Here is a 22551-nt window from a genome sequence, read left to right as displayed (position 1 = left end):
CCCCTCCCTGCAGCAGGCAGGGCCCGCCACTAGGTGAGCTGGACACATCTCCCACCACCGCCACCACCCAGCTAAAGGTGGAAGAGACTGCTCCCTCTGGGCTGGCCTGTCTCCCACACCCCCCTACCCTGATCACCCCAAGAGACGGGCGTGTGTACCCAGAAGAAGCCTGGAGAGTGACCAAGGCCAGTGCTGTCCCGGCTGCAGGTGTCTGCTCCTGCTGAATAAATCATTATCGGGCCCATCAAGCATCTTCCCCCAGAGGAGTGCTCTCTGCCTCCAGATGCTATCTCGCCCCAGGAAGCCAGGTGGCACTTTTGTGTCCCTTCTTCAACAGATGGCGAGCAGGGGGCAAGCCTTCCACCTGGTCAGGCTTACGTTTCCCAAGCTGGAACCAGGCCTCCCAGCGATCCGTGCGAAGCCCAGCTAACTGTCGCTCAGCCCCACCACTGAGCCCCGCTCAGAAGCCCCCGGGGCTCCCCAGCAGCTGCTGAAGGGGCCCCCCACATCCTCACCAAGCCCTGCGCCTGCCGCTCCCCCAAACGAACCTCTGCCAGAGTCACCCGAGCATTCTTACACGCTCTGCCTAGGTCCACCTCCATGGCTTTGCTCACGCCATCCCCTCCTGCAGCCGTCTCCCTTCGCATCTCTAAGGCGCACCCTGGTTCCGGGCCATTCCGAGGGCCGCACGGGCAGGGCTGGGTTTTGTCAGCTGAACCCCATGTGCTGACTCTAAGCCTCTCCAGGGAGTGCCCACATCCCCAGTGTTTCTCAATTAGCACGTTCCGTGCTAATTGCCCGCTCACCTGCCTTGGCCTCCCCTGGACCCAATGTTCCAGAAGGGCAGGGATGTGTCCCTGTTGCCCACCAGTGTCTATTTCTACCTCCTTTGTATTCCCAGGGAATAGAACAGTCTACCCTTGCTCCCGAAAGAAAGAAAGAAAGAAAAAAAGAAAAAGATAGAAAGAAAGAAAGAGAGAGAGAAAGAAAGAAAGAAAGAAAGAGAGAGAGAGAAAGAAAGAAAGAAAGAAAGAAAGAAAGAAAGAAAGAAAGAAAGAAAGAAAGAAAGAAAAGAAATGTTATTTGTCTTGAAAGCTGGATCTCTCCAGACGCCTCCAATTCATTGAATCTCTATTTTAGAAACCCTCGAGCTGGCGTATCTTCCTATTGTTATCTTATTCCACCTTTATATCAGGATCCTTGTCTAAAATGCCTTGGGAGCAGTTTTAACTCGATTCCAGAAAAGATGGTTTACAGGTGACACAGACCAGTAACAGCTCTTAGATTACGTACTGTTGCTCTGGTTGTTTACGCCGACAGCCGTCAGGCTGACGTGGCGGGGTGCTGCTCCAGTCATCCCCTTTATAAGATGACCTTTGCAGGCAGAGAAATTCAGTTCAAATTTGTAACCGACTCTGGCTATCACATGTCTCTGAATGTTCTTCGGCCAAAAGTAACAAAATCTGAGGGGATCAGATAAGAAAGATGAAGGATTAATTACTCATCTTGGTTGAGTGCTGCTGGTGGGCTGGGCACGGTTCATTCTCTGGAGAGCGAGGGAAGGAGGAAGGGGGTGGGGACAGACGGACACACGCGTGTCACGTTTCCGCCTTCTCCAGACCTTCAGCATTCCTCGTCTCATCCAGTCCCCCAACCTCAGGGTGCAAGAGGGCAGACAGGTCACCCGGTGCGGTCTTGAATCTTGGCATTCTCCCCGAAGATGCCCATCCCATCTGCACAGGCCCAGGGCCGGCGACAGGCAGCAGCTCGCTCCAGCCGCGATGGCACCTTGGTTAGAAGGTGTGGCCGTGGGGGAAACCAAGCCTGTGGGCTTTGGAGGCCAATTTTGGAGTTCTGGCTCTAGGCAGCTCTGTGACTCTGAGTTCGGTACTTGCTGCCGTCGGGACCTCTGCCCCCGGGGGTCTGGGAAGTGGGGGCATGGTGGTGTGTTTCTCAGGGGGATGATAGAGCATCACAGCGGTTATAGGAGTGCAGGCTGCCCAGTAGGCAGAGTGTGACTCAAGCAGGACTGCCATTTTCAACATGGGTGACCTTGGGCCCGTCGCAGGAGCCTCCGCTTTCCCATCTGGTAAAGGGGGTAATAACAGCACCTCTCACAGGGTCATCATGAAGATTCAATGAAACCCAGTAGCTTGGGACCGAGGGAAAGTAGTGATACCGGCCATCAGTCACACAGCACTTGACTGAACGCTTACTGTTGGCCAGGCTCTGTTCTAGGATAGATGTCCGTCTGTATCCCTAGTTCCCAGAGACACAGAGCTGGGAAGTAACTCTCCCAGCATCACGCCACTGACTCGTGGCAGGGTCAGGATCCGAGGGCAGGTCGTGGCTCCAGACACCGGGTCCTCACCCCAACCTTTACCGCCTCCCAGCAGGGTCAGCGCGGCTGTGTCCCAGTAATCCCAGGCAGAACCCTGCGGACCCCTCTCGTGTTGTGTGTGTGTGCTGTGCCCACACCTGTGTGCGGACGTGCACCTGCTGCTTGCACACCGGAGCTGTGCCGGTTTTTCATAAATCCGAATAGGCGCTATGTTAACAGTGACTAAGCAATAGTAAATCGTCACTGATAAAACATAGCTGGTGTTGGCGGGCCACGCCCCATTTTTCCGAAACCGGCTCCCATCCATAAAAATACGGTCTGTTGGTCTCATCATAATCCTGGGTGGTGAAGAGGGTTTAGAGAAGGGTCACCCAACTAGCTAGTGACAGCACGAGGAGAAGCCAAATCCGCTGGAGCCCTTCTTCATAGCCCAGCTCGATGAGACGAGGGTCTCTCATGATCTGCCCCTTGGGGGTGTGGCGTGCGCTCCTCCAGTCCGGCCTAGCAATTTTTAACACTTCTAACTTAATGCTAATTTTGTTTAGAAAATTGTTTTGTTTTGTTTTGTTTTGTTGATTTAACGATGGGAGAGAGGAACCTGGGGACTCAGAAGCTAGTTAAGAGTTCAGATTAGTCACCTAATGTTATTAGTCTAAGTTTGCGTTTTTACCATGCACGACCAAACCTAACACGGCTTCCCGCCTTCTCTGGATGTGTGGCCCTGAAGGCTGGGGCTGACCGCAGGCAGGCACCTCTCCAGCCCAGCCCAGCCTTTCAGTTTCCCTAATGCGGATAACCTTTTTTTTTGAAAGCTAAGCACTTTGCAAGCATGCGCTCAGTGAATTGCGACAGTAAACCCATTAAGTGGGTATTAATCTTATCCCCATTTTGCAGATGGGGAAACTGAGGTCCAGAGAGGCTCAGTGACTACGTACTTACAGTTACTAAGGCAGGAAGTAGTGGTGCTGAGAGCCACACCCAGGCTGTGTGTCCCTAGTGCCTGGGGGAGTCACCATCCCCGTGAGGCTCTACGGGCCGCCCTCGACTCAGGCTTCTTTGCCAGGGGGGCTCCTCCTCCACTCCTTGGACCCCAGTTGGGGAGGACCATGGAGCTGGGAAGTGGATGGGGAGGGAGGGGCAGCCCTGGCTTGCAGCAGCGGCCACCCAAGGCCAGGGCAACTGCGCGGTTAACCTGCACGAGGCGCCCCATCAGGCTGCTCCAGTCCCTCATTACAGTCCTTAATTATGTACTAACAGCGGTTCCGAGTGGAGGGCGAGGAGGAAGGGTGGCAGAGCCAGCATCCAGATGGCCCTTCTGGCGAGCGTGGGCTTCATCTGGTCTTTATGTAAGAGTCGCTCTGCTTCCCAGATTGCCTTTGAGGCAGACATTTAAACACTTGTTTTGTGTTTATGATACAGAGGAAGAAATTAAAAGGCCCCCAGAGGAAAAGGAGAAAGGAAAAAAAAAACCCAGGAGTGATTCTGGGAACTTGTCAGGCAAGATGGAAAGAGAAACCAGGTCTGGGACTGGTTTCAAGAGAACGGCAAGCAGGTGGCTTCCCTGGGCGTGGGTGGTGAGATCCCTGCAGGATTCCATGATCACGAGCAGCGAGGAGGGCGAGCACCCTTCTGGTGACAGAACAGGGCAAGAAATGGCCCGTGATCGAGGGCCCGATGTGTGCTAAGCACTGTGGTAGACTTGATATATTCTCTCTAATTCTCGCAACATCATTACAGATGCAGAAACCGAGGCCAGGGAGGCTCAGAGTCTCGGCCAACATTAGCTTGCCTGAGAGCTCGCCTTGGCCCGGGACTTCTACAAGTTTTCCACCAGGAACACCTTCCCACACCTTCCCCCATTCCATCCCTCCTCCTGCGGAAAGGCTCCCCGGAAAACCCAGCCCAGGGGTGTGGGCCTCTCCTCCCCAAGTTTCCCAGCCTCATGGCTTCTGAACCAGATCTCTAACTTCCTCCGACCTTGCATTGCTCTGGAGCTCAGGCTCCTCGGATCTGTTGGAAGAGGACTTGGCGGCCATCATTCCAAGCCACTGTTGGGTTTTTAGATTCTCTCTGAGGCACCCCGACCTCTGCTCGAACATGCATGAACAGGGAGTGAACCCCTCGCACAAGTTTGGGCAGAGATGGTGGTTTGGCACTTCTCCGTTAGAGAATCGCCTAACGGACAGCGAGTAACGAGGCTTTTCTTTTCCTGTTGACACCCTTCAGGGGGGAGATTGCAAGGGTATACAATCAATCACCATGCCTTTGTGGATGAGGACACGAAGGCCCAGGATGCTGGGGGTCTGCCCAAGGTCACACAGCGAGCTGGGGACTGAACAGAAAGGAGAACTCAGGCCCAATCCCTAGCCTGGGGCTCCTCCCTCTGTCTGCCTAGCCTCCGTGATGAGCCAGGACCCCCGGAGAGGGTGGGGTTCTAAAGATCACAGGACTTGGTGGGTGGGTGGGGGCGTGAGTAGGGAAATAGAGCTGGAGGCAGAGGGAGGCATACTTGACATGAGCCCAAAAGTGACCTGATGAGAAAAATAAGGACTCCCTGGATGTTGACTTAGAATAAGCCAGTTTTCTTTCTGGGATTTTATGGGCCTGTATATCCTTGCAAGGCACTGGCCAAAATTGAAGGTTACAAGATAGAAACAAAGCAAATGGATCTATTTCTGTTGTTTTTTGTTATATAACAAACCATCCCGAATCTTGGTGGCTTAAAATAACAATGGTTTTATGATTTCTTGTGCTTCGCTGGTAGGCGGGGCCACAGCTGGACATGCATGTAGCCATTCAGCTGGTGGCTGGAAGGTTCTAGAAGGGCCACATCAGTTCCCCTCTATGTGGCCTTTCTCACCACCTGGTCTCTCCTTCCTGGAGGACAGCTTGGATTTCCTTACTACATGGCGGCTGGATTTGGGGAGAGTGAAGGCGGGAGCTTCTGGGCCTCTCGAGGCCCAGGCTGGAACTGTCACTTCTGCCACATTCTGTTGGTCAAAGCGAGTCACGATGAACCCAGGACTCTGGTGGGGAGGAAATAAGCTCCACGTCTTGATGGGAGGAATCGTGGGCGGCCATATTTGCAGACAAACTCCCACAGGAAGTTGATAGGGATCAAGGAACGTGGAAGGGACATAGGATGGGATTTGCCCCAATTTGACTTATGCACAACTTTCTGGAAGCACGGTAAAGGGAGGCTCACCGTCCGTCTGCATGGGGCTGAAGCTGGGGATTCTGCGCAGCTGTCTCCGCCTCTCGTCCACTACCCTGCTTTCTTCTTCTTCAAACAACCGTATTGGCGGGAGACCACTAAAGCGAGAGAGAAATACACCAAGACCACAGTCATTAGCATCCTGGAACATTGGATTCTATTTCCGGCAGATCTGAGGTGGTTGGCAAACCTCTACCCCCTGCGTCCCTGGCTCAGCACTCCGAGGTAATAAGCCCACTGTATTATGTAGCATTGGCAGAAGTGCCGGGGCCGACCAAGAGAGGAAGTAGACTCCCCATACTCCCTGAGCATCAGCATGCACCTGGCGCTTGGGGTTCTGCTCTGGGCTCAGGGGAAGGCAACTCACCTCAGCTGAGTGCTCACTGTGTGCCAAGTGCTGCTGGGCACATCTGGCCCCTGCTTTTAGCCTCCACTTGTGCTCTTTTCCCTCTCCCTGCCTTCCGGTCAATCGGGGTGTGTTCTAGTTCTTCGAATGGACCACTTGTTCTCTTCCTGGCCTTTGCGTGTTCTGTTTCTTCTGCCTAAAACACCCTTTCCCTGTTTAACTCCAGGGAAACTCCTCAAATCAGGACCCCTGCCTTCTCTGCTAGATTGTAGGCTCCCAGTCCAGTGTTCTCCAGATGTTTGTTGAATGACTGAATGACTGAATGAATGAGACTTCGCAACGGCCCCTTTGACAGATGAGACAACTGAGGCTCAGAGAGAAGTAAATTGACCCAGGGCAGAAGGAAGTGAGAGACAGAGCCAGATGGTTTGGTGGCCACGCTTGCGTCCTTTCTACCACACCTGGCTGATAAGGGTAAACGCAGGTGTGGCCAGCAGTGATGGGGAGGGGCAGGGGGTGCTGGGAGAATACGTGAGAGCCCGGGTACTTCTCTGCCCCATTGCTCACAGAGAGTAATGCCAGACGCAGGGGTGGACCCTGGAGCCAGGCTGCTGAGCTGCACAGTGTTTGGCTGAGCCTCTATGGGTCTGGTCTCCCTCAGTCTCTCTTGAATTGAGGGTTTTCAGGCACCTTCTTGGTAGACAAGAGGTGCCAGACCAGCAACCCAATTGGCTGTCAGAACCTGGAAAGTTGTGCTAACCCCTAGGGTCTTTGACACCCTCTGGGTAAAAGGGCCAAGGGCAGATTCCAGGTCAGAATCAGGAGGTGTTAATCCCAGAGGGCCAGTCAGAATGCTGCATCGGAGATGACTTCCCACCGTGGAGAGAGCACTGTCCCACACAGATTCAGGATCCCAGCTCCACCAATAAGAGCTGAGCGACCTTGGCCCAGTTCCTTAACCTCTCTGAGTCTCACATTCCTTGTCTGGAAAATGGGGATAATAAGATATTCTTCATAGGGTTATTGAGAAAGTTAAATGAATTAATTGTGCAGCACGCTTGGAACAGGGCCTGCCTCCCCAACTTGAGCCTGGCATAAAGGAAGCAGTTGACAAATATTAGGCTAGAAGACCTGGTGTTCTCCCATTGCCATTGAACCTTTCCTGCCTTGGTTTGTCTTCCATGTAATGTTTTGCTCTGCATGCTTCCTGGGGCTGTGGGAAGATTAAATGTGATGAAGGATGAAGAAGACACCTGTAGAGTCCTGTCCAAAGGGCAAGGCTAAAGCAAGTTGTGTCGGCTTTGTGTCTCCATCTGGACCACACCAGGTCAAGGCCAGGGGCCTGATAAACATCCAGAGAGGAGCAGAAATTTCGTGGGCTTGGGAAATGGCGATGGCAAGGATGGTGGTGGTGGTGGTGGTGAGATGATGATGATGGAGATGGAGATGATGATGATGGAGTTGGAGATGATGGAGATGGAGACAATGATGACAATGATATGATGACAATGATGGAGATGGAGATGATGATGGAGGTGATGACCATGATATTGGATGGATAGATGGATGGATGAGAAGGCTCATTATAGCATATTCAGGCCAAGCCTTAAGAAGACAATAGGATGTCATAGAAAGATCAAAGGACTGCTTGTTCAAAGACCCATATACTTTTCAGTCCAGGCTCTGCCTCTTACTAGTCAAGTGACTTTGGACAAATCACTACACATCACTAAGCTTCAGTTCCATCCTGCTTCCTTCACAGGGAGCACCCATGGAGATCACACCATGATCATTTTCATGCACACAAGCAGCTGTGGCTGTTGCTGCTGTATATGAGAGTGAACCCTACCCACAGGCAGTCATTTGCCATCAAGTGAATTGACATCAGCACAAGCTCTGTTGCTTCCCTACCCCCATGTCTTTAAGCCAATGAGATCCCTCCCAGCCTCTTCATGTACAAATGAGGCTAATATGCTACCCCCACATAGGGTTGTGGCCTGGCTAAAATGGGTTCTTGTAGTTGCAGGGACCAACCCCGTACCTGAGAGAAGTGGGGGCTTCAGAAATGGTCCTCATTGTGACTAAAAGCCTCTGGTCCATTCTGGCTATTTCTTTCCTGGCTACACCCTTAGCTTGGCCTGACCTGCTATAATGATCCTACTCTCCTGGGCATCACTGGTCCCTGCAAAACACTCTTGTGGCACATTCTTCAAGGTCTAGATGAGGTCACAAAAGACTGCCCTGTATGGTTGTGCAGGTTGCTTACTGGCTCAAGGGTGCTTAGCTAAGGAAATTCAGCTTGTGCTCCTCCCTCTCCCCTGCCTGCCAAAGCTGTGAACCTTAGAGAAGGTCTACTTCTTCCTGAAGGAGGCAACTTTTCTAATTGGTATAAAAACTAGAGCTAGGAGGGTACCAGAGTCATTCATTTAGCTTAGAATTGTAGAAACAGATGGGTGTCTCAGAGAGGATCTGACCCAATGTTCTTGTTGCAAAGAAGAAGAAACTAACCACTACTCATTCATTCATTCATTCATTTCGATTGGACATTTATTGAATACTTACCACGTGACAAATGCCATCTCTATGCTCAGCAGGAGGCAGAAGTGGTTAGATGAGAAGAAGGGCACAGGTGTGGTTGGTTCACCTGTGTTCCTGCTGACCCGTCCTTACTGTTCCCACCTCAAGGGATGTTTGGCAAGGCCCTGTGATGCTGGCACCTGACCCCATGCTCCTGATCCAGCTAGACTCACAGCTGCTGATGACCCAATGACCCAGGCTAAAGGCTCGAGGCTGATTCAGATGCCTGGGCTCTGGGTCTAGCCAGCTAGTAACATGTGTTGAACTTGGTTATGAAGCCACCAACCATCCCTTTGTCTTCAAAACAGAAAGATTGGGCCACATGACTGCTAAGGTTTTGCCAATTTTAATCTTCTAATCAGTGTTTCTCAAACTTTGGCATGCATCGGAATTCCTAGGAGGGCTAGTTAAAACCCCAATGGCTGGGCCTTGCCTCAGATCTTCTGATTCAGTGGGTCCGGGGTGAGACCTGTATTTCTAACAAGTTCTCTAGATAGTGCTAATGCTCCTGGTCCAGGAACCATACTTTGAGAACCACCGCTCTACCACTGAGCAAACCAAGCTGCACATTAGAATCACTTGGGAGAGCTTTAAACAGTGTGGATATCAAGCCCAACACCAGAGCAATTAAATCAGCGCCTCTGAGCAGGAGCCTGGGCTTTGTTATCACGTAAGCCTCCCCCAAGGTGATTTTTATTCTCTGCCAGGGATAGGAACCACTGTTCTAGAAAAGCAGCCAGGGATGTGACAGGACATTGGTTGGGCAAACACATTACTTCCCTTTGGAGAAATGTCTTTCGGATCTCTCCCATTAGTGGCCTGGTTCTGAACAGCCTCCCTGAGCCTCAGTTTCCCCTTCTGTAAGTGGGGTTTTTAGGAGAACTTAACGGAACTCTGACTCGCTATGCGTGCCTGCCCTCCCCTTCCTCTTGTTTCCAAGGAGAGCTTGTGCATTGCTTGTGCTCTGCGGCTGTTGAGCTGAGCACAATTCAATAAGCATTTATTAAAAATGCACAATGTGTAAGATGCTGCCCTTAATGATGTGGGAATACGAAGATGAATCAGGCTCTGTCCCCACTCCAAGGAGCTCACGTGCTAATGGGGATGATGAGGCACGTGTCCAAAATGTATGGCAGGATGTGACATAGGCCATAAAGGAAGTAATCATGATGAAGACTACTGTATGCAGGGCCCCCATTGCAAGGCACTTTACAGTATATTTTAATCCTCCCAACAACCCATAAGGTGGATACTATAACACCCACTTTACAGGTAAAGAAACTGAGGCTTAAAGGAATGGTCAGTTACCTACATGCAAGAGCCAGGTTTTGGGTTTTTTGTTTTGTTTTGTTTTGCCGCGGGATCCCGGAAGAGGACGACATTCACACCACTAGAAAGGCTAGGAGACTTTGTGGGGAGAGGTGTGAACACCATGCTTTGAAGGATGTGTAGTAGTTCACTGAGTAAAGATAGAGAAAAAGTTCTCCCAGATAGAGGGATCAGATACACAAAGGCCTGGAGGAGGGAAATCCCAATGTCTTGAGGGACCTGGAAATGGTTTGATTTAGCTGGAAGTGCAGGCTGATGGTGGGACGTAATGGGAACTAGATCCTGGTTGGAGGCTTTGGATGCCAGACTAAGGAGTTTAGATTTTATGTCTTAAGCCATGACAATTCTTGAGCAGGGGGTGGCATATCTTTGAAAAAGATTAAAGTGGTCATGGATTGGGGGGGCGGGACAGGGAGCCCACTAAGCAGGGAGGTGACGACAACAAATGGGCCATTCGAGATGGTGAGGCAAATGGGTGGGGGAAGGATAGGAAAGAGGGAAAACTGGGAAGCGTGCTGTTGCCACGTGAAGCTTCTTTGGGCATCGATCCCTTATGTGCACCTGCTTATTGACTGAGCCATTCTGCGTTTGAGGAGGGACAGGGGTAGGGGCAGGAGCAGGTGGGTCTCCCGGGGCCCTGCAGCTCCATGTGCAGCAACCCTCAAGATAAGGTCCATGGAGCGTGACCGGCTGAGTGGAGGACGGGGCTGAAGCAGCAAGTAATGGGTCTTGGGCTGGCTCAGAGCTAGCCACCTGCCACATTTCCTGGATGGGAGTGGGAGAAATGGCCGGAAGGCCTGAGTGCTTCTGACGCCAGCCTTCCCGGTGAAGCATGACACCTTGCCTGCCTCCTGCTGTCCAGCTTACAGCCAGCTCAAGGCTCACAGCCTCTGTGTGTCGAGCTGAGCACAAGCCCTCCTGGGCTGAAGCCAGTTCCTAGAAGCAAAGTCTGGATGCGGAAAGAGTGCTGGGCTGGGATCCTGCCATTTGCTGGCTGCGTGACGTTGGGCACATCCCTTAGCCCTAGCCCAGATTTCACATCCTCTGATTGGGGGACTAAACATAATCAAGTAATGCAAGTACCACACTTTCCACCTCCTCCTCCACCTACCCCATATTCTCTGGTTGATGTCCCTAGGGAACCTCGAGACCACACAGGGACAAAGCAGAGCAAGCTACTTTCTATAATCAAAGTCTAAGATGATTTTGGCACTTTTGGCACTCTGTGGACCTAGCATATCATACCCATTTTATAGGTGACACAACCAAGGCCCAGAGGAAAGCACAAGCTGAATTTCCTTAGCTAAGCGCCCTTGAGCCAGTAAGCAACTGGCACAACTGTACAGGACAGCCCTTTGTGACCCCATCTAGTCCTTGAAGATTGACTAGTTATGGAAACATGACTGGCCCAGGGCCAAATATTTGAGGGGTTACAGAGGCAGGACTTGAATGCCAGTCTCTCACCCATTGGAGCTGGACCCTCAGCTTGGTGCCCCTCAGACTCCCACCACCCACCATGAGGTGGGAGGATAGGTCTGGTAGTGGAGGGAAGATTGGCAGACATCCTCCAGGTTCAGGGTTCTGCAAGTGGTGGACAGTTCTCTGGATGATACAAACTATGGTTTGATAGACAGTACGTGTCCCTTCACCCTATCACACAGTGAGAACATTCTCTTTTCAGCCTCCTGAAAGCATGAAGGAAGAAGTCTCTGATGGGTGCTAATAAATAGGTCTTTGACACCTCTCCAAACTTTGCCCATCTCTCATCTTTCACTGAGGGCACTTCTCAAGCCCTGGCATGCGAGTTTCCAACTAGAATTTAATAACCTTGGTTTGTTTTCATTGTGTTTATTTTTACTCTTACCTTCTATTTATGGCAAGTGATACTGGCTTCCCATTTAAGGCAGTGATATAACGATCCTCTAAAAAAAATGTGTTGGGGGGAGAGTGGGTCTTGGACTTAAGAAAATACTAAGTAATAAGTGGTGTCTAGATATGGCATAATAGGAACGACTGATGTCTGCCCTAGTTCAAGGCGGGGAGAATGGAGGTGAATGCCCAAGGCGCCCGGCTCATCCCCAGCAAGACTCTCTCTACAGTGCTCTCCGAGACCTGCGCGCGCAGACCTCCACTCGGCGACTCCGCGGCCCCTCCAGGCGGCACGTGCGGGGCCATCCCGCAGGGTCCCGCGGGCCGGAGATCTCGGGGCGGGCAGGCCGGACACCGGCAGGGCACCTGGGCATTTCCGCGATGGACGAGGGCACGGGAGTCCTGGCGCGCGGGCTGGAGGGACCTCGGGCGACTGGCTGCGGGACCCTCGCAGGTCACCTGCGGCCGGCGCGGTGTGCGTGTGATTGCGCGTGCAGACGTCAGCCCCCGAGGCCTGTGCCGCCTTCCGGTCACGGTGCGCGCCCCCAGCCGCCCCAGCAGCGGCCCCGGCCCCACGCGCCAGGGCACGCGGAGCGCCAGACTGCGGCGCCCGGGCGGCCGCGGGCGGGGAGGGGCCGGGCTGCGGGACCCGCCGCCCATTGGCCGAGCGCGGTGCTGGGGGCGGGGCGCCGGGCAAGGCGGGCGAGCGCGCTCCGGCAGGCCGAGGCGGGCGCAGGGCGGCGGGACCCGGTGCTCGCGGGCCGGGGAGGGGGCGGCCGGGCGCTGCGAGACGGGTCCACGGAGGGACGCTCGCAGGCGCGGCGGAGAGCTCCCAGGCCTGAGCTGGGCTTCTGCCGCTGGGCTCGCCACTGGGAGCCCCGGCTGCGACCGCTTTCGGGAGGGACCATTGACCTCGCCCTGCGGGAGAGAGGGGCGTTCGCCTCCAGGAGAGGAAGGGAGGGAGGAGCTTGGGCTCACAGAAAGTTCGCCTCCTCCGAGGGCCAGAGGAGGTGAAGTGGGAGGAGGAGCGGGTTTAAGGCTAACTCGGAGCTACGTGCGAAACCTTGGGGCGGCGTTCAAGGCCCCCTCCCACACGCGCGCAAAGCTGAGCGCCCTGCTCCTCCTCCAGCTGCTGGCGTCGCCTCGCAGGGAGAAAGGAGCCGTCCCTCCGGCGCGGGGAGAGCTGCAGAGCTGCAGGCAGAGGAGGAGGCCACGGCGAGCGGGGCAGCACCCCCACCCTGAGCGACCCCCTTTGGCGCGGGCGGAGAAGGTGGCATAGGCGGCCAGCACAGGTTCGCCCACTCCGGACGCGCACACACGCACGCACCCACAGGCAGCTCCAAAGGAGCCTCCAGGAGTCTCTAAGGACCCTCTTAAAGCCCCGGACTCGCCCCTACAGCCCTCCCCCAGCCCCCGGAGACCTAGGCGGGGACCCCGGGATCGGACGTCCCCGCGCCTCCGGGCACCTGGCTCAGCAGGAGTCCCCCGGGTCGGGGCAGGGCAGGGCCGGCGGCGGCGAGCCGGAGCCCGCCCGGTGCCCAGGCCCCTCTGAGCCCTTGGAACCCACCCATGGGGCACCGGCTCCCCATGTCCCCTCGCCCGGCCGCGCCCAGCCCGGCGCCCGGAGCCGCGCAGAGGAGGAGCCCGGCGCAGTGACCCCGGAGCCGCTGCAGACTCTGGAAGCCTCGGCGGCGGCAGCAGCGACGGCTGGAGAGGCCAGCGGTTCCCCGCACCTCGAGGCGCTTCCAGGCAGCCCTCCAAGCTGTGCCAGAGCCCCAGCCCGCAATTCTCAGGTAGGAGAGAGACACCCCAACAGAACTGGGGAGCTGGCCGAAGTGGGCGAAGCCAGATAGGACGGTTTGAGACTTGTGGGAGGAAGGCTTTACACGACCAGGGAAAGTTAAGCTGATTGAGCATCTACTATGTGCGGGGATCATAGGCAACTTTACATATCTAAAGAAAATGATCCTAGTTGAGCACCTACTATGTGTCAGGCTGAGTGCTAGGCCCTTTACCTATCCCAGGTGGGAAAGACGTTCTGAGCTTCTACTATGTGCTAGATGTGTTGCTAGGAGCTTTCCATTTCAGGGACCCAGAGCAATAGACATTTAAATATGAGGACACGGGCTCAGGGAGGAGGGAAGATTAAGGAGCACCTTCCTGTCCAGTGTTCGTTGAGCTTTTTGAGGGGGGTTGGTGCAGGGATTGAGTTTCCTGGGTGATTCTTTGCCCCGGAAATGTTTCCTGTATTCAGCTGGCCCGGAGGGCCTTCAGGTACCCCTGAGGAGCTCTCTCTGACCTCTCCTCCCTTTGCCCCCTGCCCTGGGAGGATGACAGAGGATGTTCAGAATTCGCAGCAGGTAGGAGGCCAGGCTGGGATGGGGCAGCCGGCTCAGGAGCCCATGATTCAGGCTTACCCTGGCGTCCTAGTGACAAGATGGGGCCCCCCAAGACCTCTGCCTGCACTCCAGTCCCACCCCACCTGGCTGTTCTAGGCGACCCCTTGAATGCCAAGAGGGGGTGCCTCAAAGGAACCCGCTTGCTGCGTGTCAAGAGCTGTATTAGCCTCTTGACTTCTTGCTGAACAATCCGGGCCACCCTATGGGGTTGCTTCTACAACAGCAATTTGATAGATGACCAGCCCCACCAGGCCAAACCATTTGCCCCAGTGTGCTGAGCTGGTGAGAGGCAGGGCTGGTGTGCTGGAAGCCAATGGCCGCCTGCTTTCTACCATCCCGAGCTGCCAAGGGTGGTGAGGCTGACTTTGCAAAGCCCCCAGGACACCCCTCGGCGTAGGGATGGAAGCCAGTGAATAAGGTGTATGTCCAGAGAACTGGCATGTGTGCTAATGGAGGGGGCTTGAGGTGTGTGGGAGGGAGTGGCGGGGCGGGGGGGGGGGGGCACGCTGGGGCCGTGCACCCAGCTCTGGGGACTCACAGGGAGAAGGACATGTCCAGACTCTTGTCCTGATGTCCTTGTCCCTCTGATCCCCTCCATCTTCCAGGCAGGCCCTGGGTGAGGGGCTTGAGGGTGAAGAAAGGGATGAACCTACAGATGCATTTGCTGAGAGCCAGCTGGGCAGGGTTGGGGGTGAGTCCTGGGCAGGGTGCCTGCCCCCAGCCACCTGCGGGGAGAGAGAGGGAACGAGAATCTAATAGGCCTCAGGGTTCATTCTTCTGCCTGACACCAGCTGAGGCTTCACTGAGTCAGGCACTGTTTTGAAAAAGGCTGGTTTTGGCCAGGGGGTGGGTTTTTATGGAGGTAAGAGCCCAGGCTTTCGAGCCCAGCAGCCTAATTCTCATCCTGGCCTGGCCGGTGATCTGTATGAGCTGGGACAAGTGACTCAGCTGCGCGGATCCCCAGTGTTCTCGTCAGTCCAGCGGATTGATGGTGGGCTGCTCTTCATGGGACTGTCGGGAGGTCATTGGAACAAGGTATGCGAAGCACCCGGTGTGACGGAAGCCCGTCTGGCTTCGGCTACTCTTCCCCCAGGATGGCCCTGCTCCATCTCTGCTCTGGGACTTTCTGCCTCCCCGGGGGCCCTGGGAATGGTCCTGGGGTGGGGTCAGCTGAGAGTCACAGAACTCACCTTCGGGTTCTCATGCTGTGAGGGGTCCCCATTAACCACCTACTGAGCCTCCAGCGTTGAGCTCTACATTCTCGAAGGGCCCCTGGCCCTCTGCTGGCCCTCTGCTCCTCGCTGCGTGAGGTCGGCCCGGCTGAGGATGGAGAGCGGAGAGCCAGCAGCAGAGGAGAGAAGCCATGCCCACAGCGTCCCCCTGTGCCGCCTCTGGGGGAGGAGAGGGAAGGAAGATATGGGGACAGGAGGTGGGGCTCACGGAAGCGCCGTCAGCTGGCGTCCAGGTGTCTGGGTGCCACACACAGCCCCACGTGGCTGGGGCCACGTGAAGACTCACAGTCTTCTGTCAGAGAAGAAAGCCACTTCCCCCCCTCCCCCTTGCCTCTTTCTGAGGCCCCGTCTCCTCTCTGACTCTCGGCCTCTCCTTTCCAACTTGCTCAGGCCCCTTCAGCCACTGATCCTAGCACGTCTGTACCAGGAGCTCCAGGCTAGAAGCTGGGCAGGCGGTGATGGGGACTAGCATTGTCCCTGGGGGCTGCTGGCCTCCTTCCCTCTCTGTCTAGACAGAGGTGATCACAGCAGAATCCAGCTCCCCGCAGAGGGACCGGGGAGGGGGCTGTCGTGGTGTGGGGCCTCTTTCCCTCCCGTCTCCACTGAAGGCCCAGGCTGGCTTGCCGAGAAGCCTTCAGCCCCCTCTCCCCACTGTGCACCCATGGGTGTGTCCAGGGCACAGAGACCCTCAGCACAGCACCTGGGCCAGCCAGGCAGGGCAGGAGAGGAGGGGCAAGGCCTCAGAAGGAAGCTGCAGGTGAGCTCCAAAGGCAGACCCTTTTGCTTCATTCATTCCTGGATCATTTATTGAGCACTTGCTGTGTACATGGCGCTGAAATCCTGTGGAATAAATTGAGAGATGGCCGCAGGCATGAACTAGAGGGGGATGTGGTGGTCTTCGTCTTGGAGTCACTGTCCTGGTTCCCTTATTAACTACATGGGCCAGTCAAGGAGACTTTTAAGTATCAGAGTCCTTATTTGTGGAATGGGCAGATAATATCTTCCTTGGAGGGAGGTGGTGAGGAGGCTCCATTGCGTGGGGCAGACGGCCTGGGGTCAGATCTCTCCTTTGCTGGTTACTGGCTGTGTGGCCATGAGCAGTTACTAAATGTCTCTGGGCCTCAGGATCCTCTCCTGTAACCTGGGGGAACACCACCTTCCTTCTGGGGTTACTGAGGGGTGGAGCAAATGAGTACACGTTAATCAGAGCGCTTAGAACACTCTGGCATACATTGACTGCAAGGTCAATGTCAGCTCCCGTTTTTGTTCTGTACTTAGCACAGTGCTCGGCACACGGCGGGGGCTTGGTTAATGGTGATTGTCAGGGCTCCAGGCTTAGGGTCAGCGGTGTGCAGAGCGGGCTTATTGTATGCATCTCTTTGCAATTCATTCATCGAGATCCTCTTGGTAGCTGGGAATTGGCCATGGTAGGAATGTGTGTGCCACGGAGGTGGATAAATGCTACCAATAAAAGCGTTTTTAAAAGGTATTTTTTGAGAGCCAGTTTACTGCACAGTGGCTCTCGGTTGGGCAGGGCAAGCAGAGGCAGATGCCTGGATGCCCCGAACAGGACGTATGCCAGGAGACTCACACACAGGTCTCTCTACCTCCAGTCTCTTAGTATACGGGCAGAGAACAATATGCTGTTGGAGAGAGCCTTGGGATAAGTGGATGAGGCATTCTGGCTCCTGAGCTGGAGCAGCCAGGGGTGCGGACCAGTGGGAGCTGGTCTGTACAGCTCCCAGTGCACACTGAAAAGAGGTGCCTTCTCTGGGCAGATGAACTCCACAAAGACAGCCCCCCACTTTCCCACCCAGCTGGGTGCCTTGTGCAGTGCCCAGTCTGCACAACCGTGCGTGGCCGCAGCCTGAGGGCAGAGGGGACCGATATTCCAGCGGGCCTGTATCCATTTCTAGTTCCTCTTCTCTAGAGAGGGGAGGGATTCCTGCTGGGGTGGGCTTGGGAGCCAGAGAAGCCTTCAGAGAGGAGGTGGTATTTGAGGCAGGCCCTGAAACATAAAGAGAAGAGGGTGTTCTGGCAGAGGGACTAGCACGAGCTAAGAAGTGGAGGCAGATCTCAACAGAGCTCTAACAGAGGGATGGGCTCAGGGATTCTAAGTGGATTCTGGTGGGTGCTGACAGAGGAAAGGAGGGTGGCGGGGCTGTGACTGGCCTTTGGGGTGGGGCTGTTGGAGCCCTGGGGGGTTATTTATCTCCATTTGGGCTTTGGAGCCGGGACCCATTTCAGTCTCTTCCACAAGGCTGGGAAGCCCCCATAGAAAGTTCTGGGTATACCCCAGGACCATAAACACTTGGAGCTCTGAGGGACTCGAGTTGTTCCTGGGTCATTTCTCTGACCCACATCCCCTAGGCCAGGTCTCTGGATCTCCCAAGTGAGCAAATTCCCAGGGCCTGGTGCTGAAATCACCGGGCCCTGGCTAGGGAGGATGTGGTCTGGACGTGGCCTTTTCCCTGTTTCTGGGAACGGCCTTAGGCCCAGGCCTAAGAAACGCTCTCTAGCGCCTTCCCCAGGTCGTGCCCTGGAGTCACAGCTCCTGGGAGGCCAGAGTGGGACAGGACCGAGGGGCCAGGGAGAGATCAGGTTCTGGCAAGAGTTAACGTTTTGTGACCTCAGCATGTGCAACAGCCCTGGGAGTAGAGTCCCTTTTATAGACGAGAGAAGTGACTGTGAGGTCAAAGGGGCTTCTGCAAAGCTACCTGCTAGCCCGGGAGCAATAGGGAGCCGGGGTAAAGCAAAAATTCCGGCCCCAGCAGTCCTGGGCCGGGATAAACAAGGGGTGGACAGACACGAGGGCGATGAGCGCCTGTGTGGTGGGTGGATGCGGAGGAAGGAGGCCGGAGAGGGCATGAATGACGGAGCTGGCAGGGCTGCAAGGCCCCTAGAGACACCCCAGTCTAACGTCCCCATCTTACAGACAGAAAACGGACACCTAGACCGGAGCCACGCAGAGGAGGCCAAGGCTGCCAGCAAGAGGCTGCAGGGCCGGGTACAGGGCCTCCTGACGTCGGCTCCCCGCTCCGTGCCGCCGTCCCGAGCCATGATGAAGACCTTGTCCAGCGGGAACTGCACGCTCAGTGTGCCCGCCAAGAACTCGTATCGCATGGTGGTGCTGGGCGCCTCGAGGGTGGGCAAGAGCTCTATTGTCTCCCGCTTCCTCAACGGCCGCTTCGAGGACCAGTACACGCCCACCATCGAGGACTTCCACCGGAAGGTCTACAACATCCGAGGCGACATGTACCAGCTGGACATCCTGGACACGTCCGGCAACCACCCCTTCCCTGCCATGCGCAGGCTCTCCATCCTCACAGGTAGGTGCCCGGGGTAGGCATGTCCGCTCACAACAAGACTCCCGGGGAGGGGGGAGGGTGCGCCTGGAGGGGCAGAGAGGGCGGCTGCTTGCCTGAGCAGATGATCGAGGTGGGGCCCAAATTCCACTCTGGCTGGCTGTGGATCGAGGATCAAGTCCTGCAGGGCTGCCTTCCAGAAGATCGGGAGCTGATGCAGGGGGGTACGGGGGGGGTATGGGGGGGTAGTCCTCTCTGGGAACTCTCCTGCTGGAGGTAGCCCAGGGTCAGTCTGCTGGCCTCAGATCTCTTGACACCCCAGGCCTTTGCTGTCTCAGTCAGGGCAGGACCCGGGCAGCGGTCAGTCGAAGGGTAGGCAGGAGCCCTGCCCAGGCCGGGAGCTCAGTAGTAATCAGAGTAACAGTGGTGGCCATAGCTAATGCTTATCAAGCTGTGGGCCCCAGCCCATTCTTAGAGCTTGGCATGGATTTATTTCATCCTCACAATTAACCTAGGAGATGGGTCTTTGCTTCCACTTTACAAGTGGGGAAACGGAGGCCCAGAGAGGTTAAGTTAGTCCAGGTGGTAACAAAGGTGGTCCCTGGCCGTCTGGCTCTTATTCTCTACCACTAAACTGTCCCATAGTCTCTTGGCCCTGCTGGGAATGGTGGGGAGGGAAGGGAGATTGTCAGGGATTAAGGGGGCGCGTGGAGATGCAGGACTGGGCATTACTCAGGCAGTTGTGCGTGGAGGCTGTAGGAGGGCGGGCCAGAAACCGGTCTGCCTGGGGCAGCGGCTTCCTGGTTTTGTTCCTCTGGGCAAGTGACTTTATCTGTCTGTGGCTTGGCTTTCTCTGTGTGAGAGCATCACGTCAGCGCCCACCCCAAAGGTCACTGTGAGACGTAAATGAGTTAATACAGCAGAAGTGCTTGGTGAACAGAGAGTAAGTGCTCAGTAAACACTTGTCTTAAATTAACCCAGTATTTATAGAGTGCCTGCTCGGGGCTAGGCAGAGTCCTTTCCTAAGCCATGTTTCTCCCACTGCTGGGCAGTGATGAAGGGAAGGAATGAGCAAGTGCCTCTCTATCCATCACTAAAATAACCCCCCAAATGGAGATGTTCTTGCACCAAGAAACCCACACCATGCACGCTCCTGCCCCTGTACCCTGGCCGAGCCCCCTCCTTGAGCACCCTGGGCAGATGGCTTCTTCCTGCAGGCTGTCCTTGCTGACCGTCTGACCCACATCACACTTGGACCCCCCCACCCCATATTTTGGAGAGGCAGTGTGTGGATCAAAGGAGCCCTGGGTTGACCTGGAGCCACTTGGTGGCTCCGATGTGTGACCAGAGGTCTGAGTCTCAGTCTCCCCAGCCGTACAATGGACATCAGCTTGGTTCCCCCCAGTGTGGCTGTGGGGAAACTTCCAGCACCTGGTGGGGGTGCAGGGATGTCCACTCTCCTTGCCTTGGGGAGTGGACTGGGTGCCCACTGATATAAATAAGGCTAACATCAGAGGGAGGGAGAGCGATGTGGAGGAGGACCACGTGCATATTTCCAAAATGCATTTTTTAATTACACCAATGATATGCAAACACACCCTCCTGTAAACACAGAGAAGCCTAAAGAAGCCCCTTTGGCCTGTGTCCCCAACGCCAGGCTCCTGTCCCCTCCCCGGAGGTGGCTGCCCCATCAGTCTGGTGGGGACACCTCTGGACCCCCACGAACACACTGACCTTTATATTTGTATCATCTTCATAACAGGGAGGGTTTTTGCCCGTCTCTTTTCAACGTGCACTTACGATTCGGAGCACATCTGTGTGCTGCTTGCTTTTTTCACTCACCAGCCCGTGCCTCATTTCCGACCTGGTGCTGGTGCGCAGGAAATTCTGAAAGCCATTAATTCTGCCACCAGCTCTCTTTCCAGCTGCCAGCCACGCTGTCTCTGAAGCTTGGCATCACGGTCTTGCATTTGAATATGTCAAGACCGCCGAGTCCTCAGGGGCCCAGGATTAGCCTAATGGGACGGGGTTGGCAGACCAGGCGGACACGGTTGCCAGGCTGGGGCCGCCTTGCGAGTGCCTCTCTCAGCAGCCCTCACCCCCATTCTTCCCATCCCACCCCGCCCATTCACCCAGCTTTATGGACACCTGCTGTGTGCTGGGCGCTGGGGGACAAGGTCGTGGGTGACACCGTCTCTCACTGTCCTGGAGTGCACGGTGAAGGGTATACCATTGGCCAGAGCATGGTTCTGAATGTGGCATGGGCCTCTCAGCCTCAGTTTCCTTGTCTGGGAAACAGACAACATCTGTCGCCTACATCTCCCCACAGGTTCTTACGAACTGAAGCCAAAGTTTGAGTGTGAGCCATAATCCCAGTAGTAACATCCAGAGATTGGGATGTGGGCATTGTCCGGTCTCTCTCTCCTTGCCCCCCCCCCCCCGCCCCCCCCACCCCTGCATGGCCCATTTCAGACCCAAAGACTCGTCTTGAGTAATGCAGTGAGTTGAAGCAGGGACCGCATGGGTCTTGGAGGCTAGCACTCACTTACTCATCCATGATTTATTCAAGAAGCAGAGAGCACCTGCGTGTGCCAGGCAGTGGCTGGGTAAGGACAGCAGCAGGTCCACGTCTCGGCCTAGCCATGTTCACACTGTGTGATTTTGGGCAGGTTGCTCGCCCTTTCTGAGCCTCTGTTTGCTCCCCTATCCCAGGAAGGTACTGAAATCCCCACCGCAGAGGTTTTGGGAGGAGTCGGGGAGGAAAGTGCACCTGAAGCACGTGACCCACACTGGCTCTCGCAGGGGCTTGTTCCCCTTGTCATCTCGATACCTAAGACCTCTGAGCCTGGGCCACTCTCCGTTCATTATCCAGTGAAACCCTCACAAGAAGGTGTATTGCATCCACGTGGGACAGATGGAGAAAAGTCAGGTTTCGAGAGGCTGCCTGACCCTCCGCAGGCTGTGTGACTAGTAAGTGGCAGGGGCCAGATGTGACCCGAGGCCTGCCAGGTGCCGGGACTCTGAGCTCCTACGATGTGTCGGGCACCATTCCAGGCCCCGGGATGCGCTCTGAACAAGTCGGGCAAGACCCCTGCTGCCATGAAAATTGTATTTATTATTATTATTTTAACACAGTCTGCACAAATTCACAAGCAACTCGCTCCACAAGCGAAGTGTCGGGGGGATGAACTGTGTCTGAGCCAGGCTGAGCCACACATTCGCTGTGTGACTGTGAACAAGGGCTTTGACCCTCTGGGCCTCAGCCTCCTGCTCTGGAAAATGGGGAGAACAGCCACTCCCCCTTAGGCCGGGAGGGTTGAGTCAGTGACCGGGAGGGTGGCCTCACCACCTGGGTCACTCTCCCCGCAGGTGACGTCTTCATCCTGGTGTTCAGCCTGGATAACCGGGAGTCCTTCGACGAGGTCAAGCGCCTCCAGAAGCAGATCTTGGAGGTCAAGTCCTGCCTGAAGAACAAGACCAAGGAGGCGGCGGAGCTGCCCATGGTCATCTGCGGCAACAAGAACGACCATGGCGAGCTGTGCCGCCAGGTACCCACCACCGAGGCCGAGCTGCTGGTGTCCGGGGACGAGAACTGCGCCTACTTCGAGGTGTCGGCCAAGAAAAACACCAACGTGGACGAGATGTTCTACGTGCTCTTCAGCATGGCCAAGCTGCCCCACGAGATGAGCCCCGCCCTGCACCGCAAGATCTCCGTGCAGTACGGGGACGCCTTCCACCCCAGGCCCTTCTGCATGCGCCGCGTCAAGGACATGGACGCCTACGGCATGGTCTCGCCCTTTGCCCGCCGCCCCAGCGTCAACAGTGACCTCAAGTACATCAAGGCCAAGGTCCTTCGGGAGGGCCAGGCCCGCGAGCGGGACAAATGCACCATCCAGTGAGTGGGAGGGACGCTGGGCTGGGGCTAGGGCAGTGCCTTAC

The 22551-nt window shown here is 55.6% G+C and overlaps 1 protein-coding gene across 1 annotated transcript; it reads left to right on the top strand.

Moving 5' to 3' along the window:
* Nucleotides 1-13445: 13445 nt before the first annotated feature.
* Nucleotides 13446-22543, top strand: RASD2 (RASD family member 2). Its single transcript, XM_021689356.1, has 3 exons — nt 13446-13469; nt 18243-18636; nt 21982-22543. Exons 2-3 carry the CDS (start codon nt 18366-18368, stop codon nt 22509-22511), a joined length of 801 nt encoding a protein of 266 aa, XP_021545031.1. The 5' UTR covers nt 13446-13469; nt 18243-18365; the 3' UTR covers nt 22512-22543.
* The last annotated feature ends 8 nt before the right edge of the window (nt 22544-22551 follow it).

Source organism: Neomonachus schauinslandi, chromosome 5, assembly GCF_002201575.2.
Source record: "Neomonachus schauinslandi chromosome 5, ASM220157v2, whole genome shotgun sequence".
Lineage (NCBI taxonomy): Eukaryota > Metazoa > Chordata > Mammalia > Carnivora > Phocidae > Neomonachus > Neomonachus schauinslandi.
Note: the sequence above shows the minus strand (reverse complement) of the source record. Positions and strands in the feature narration are given on the sequence as shown.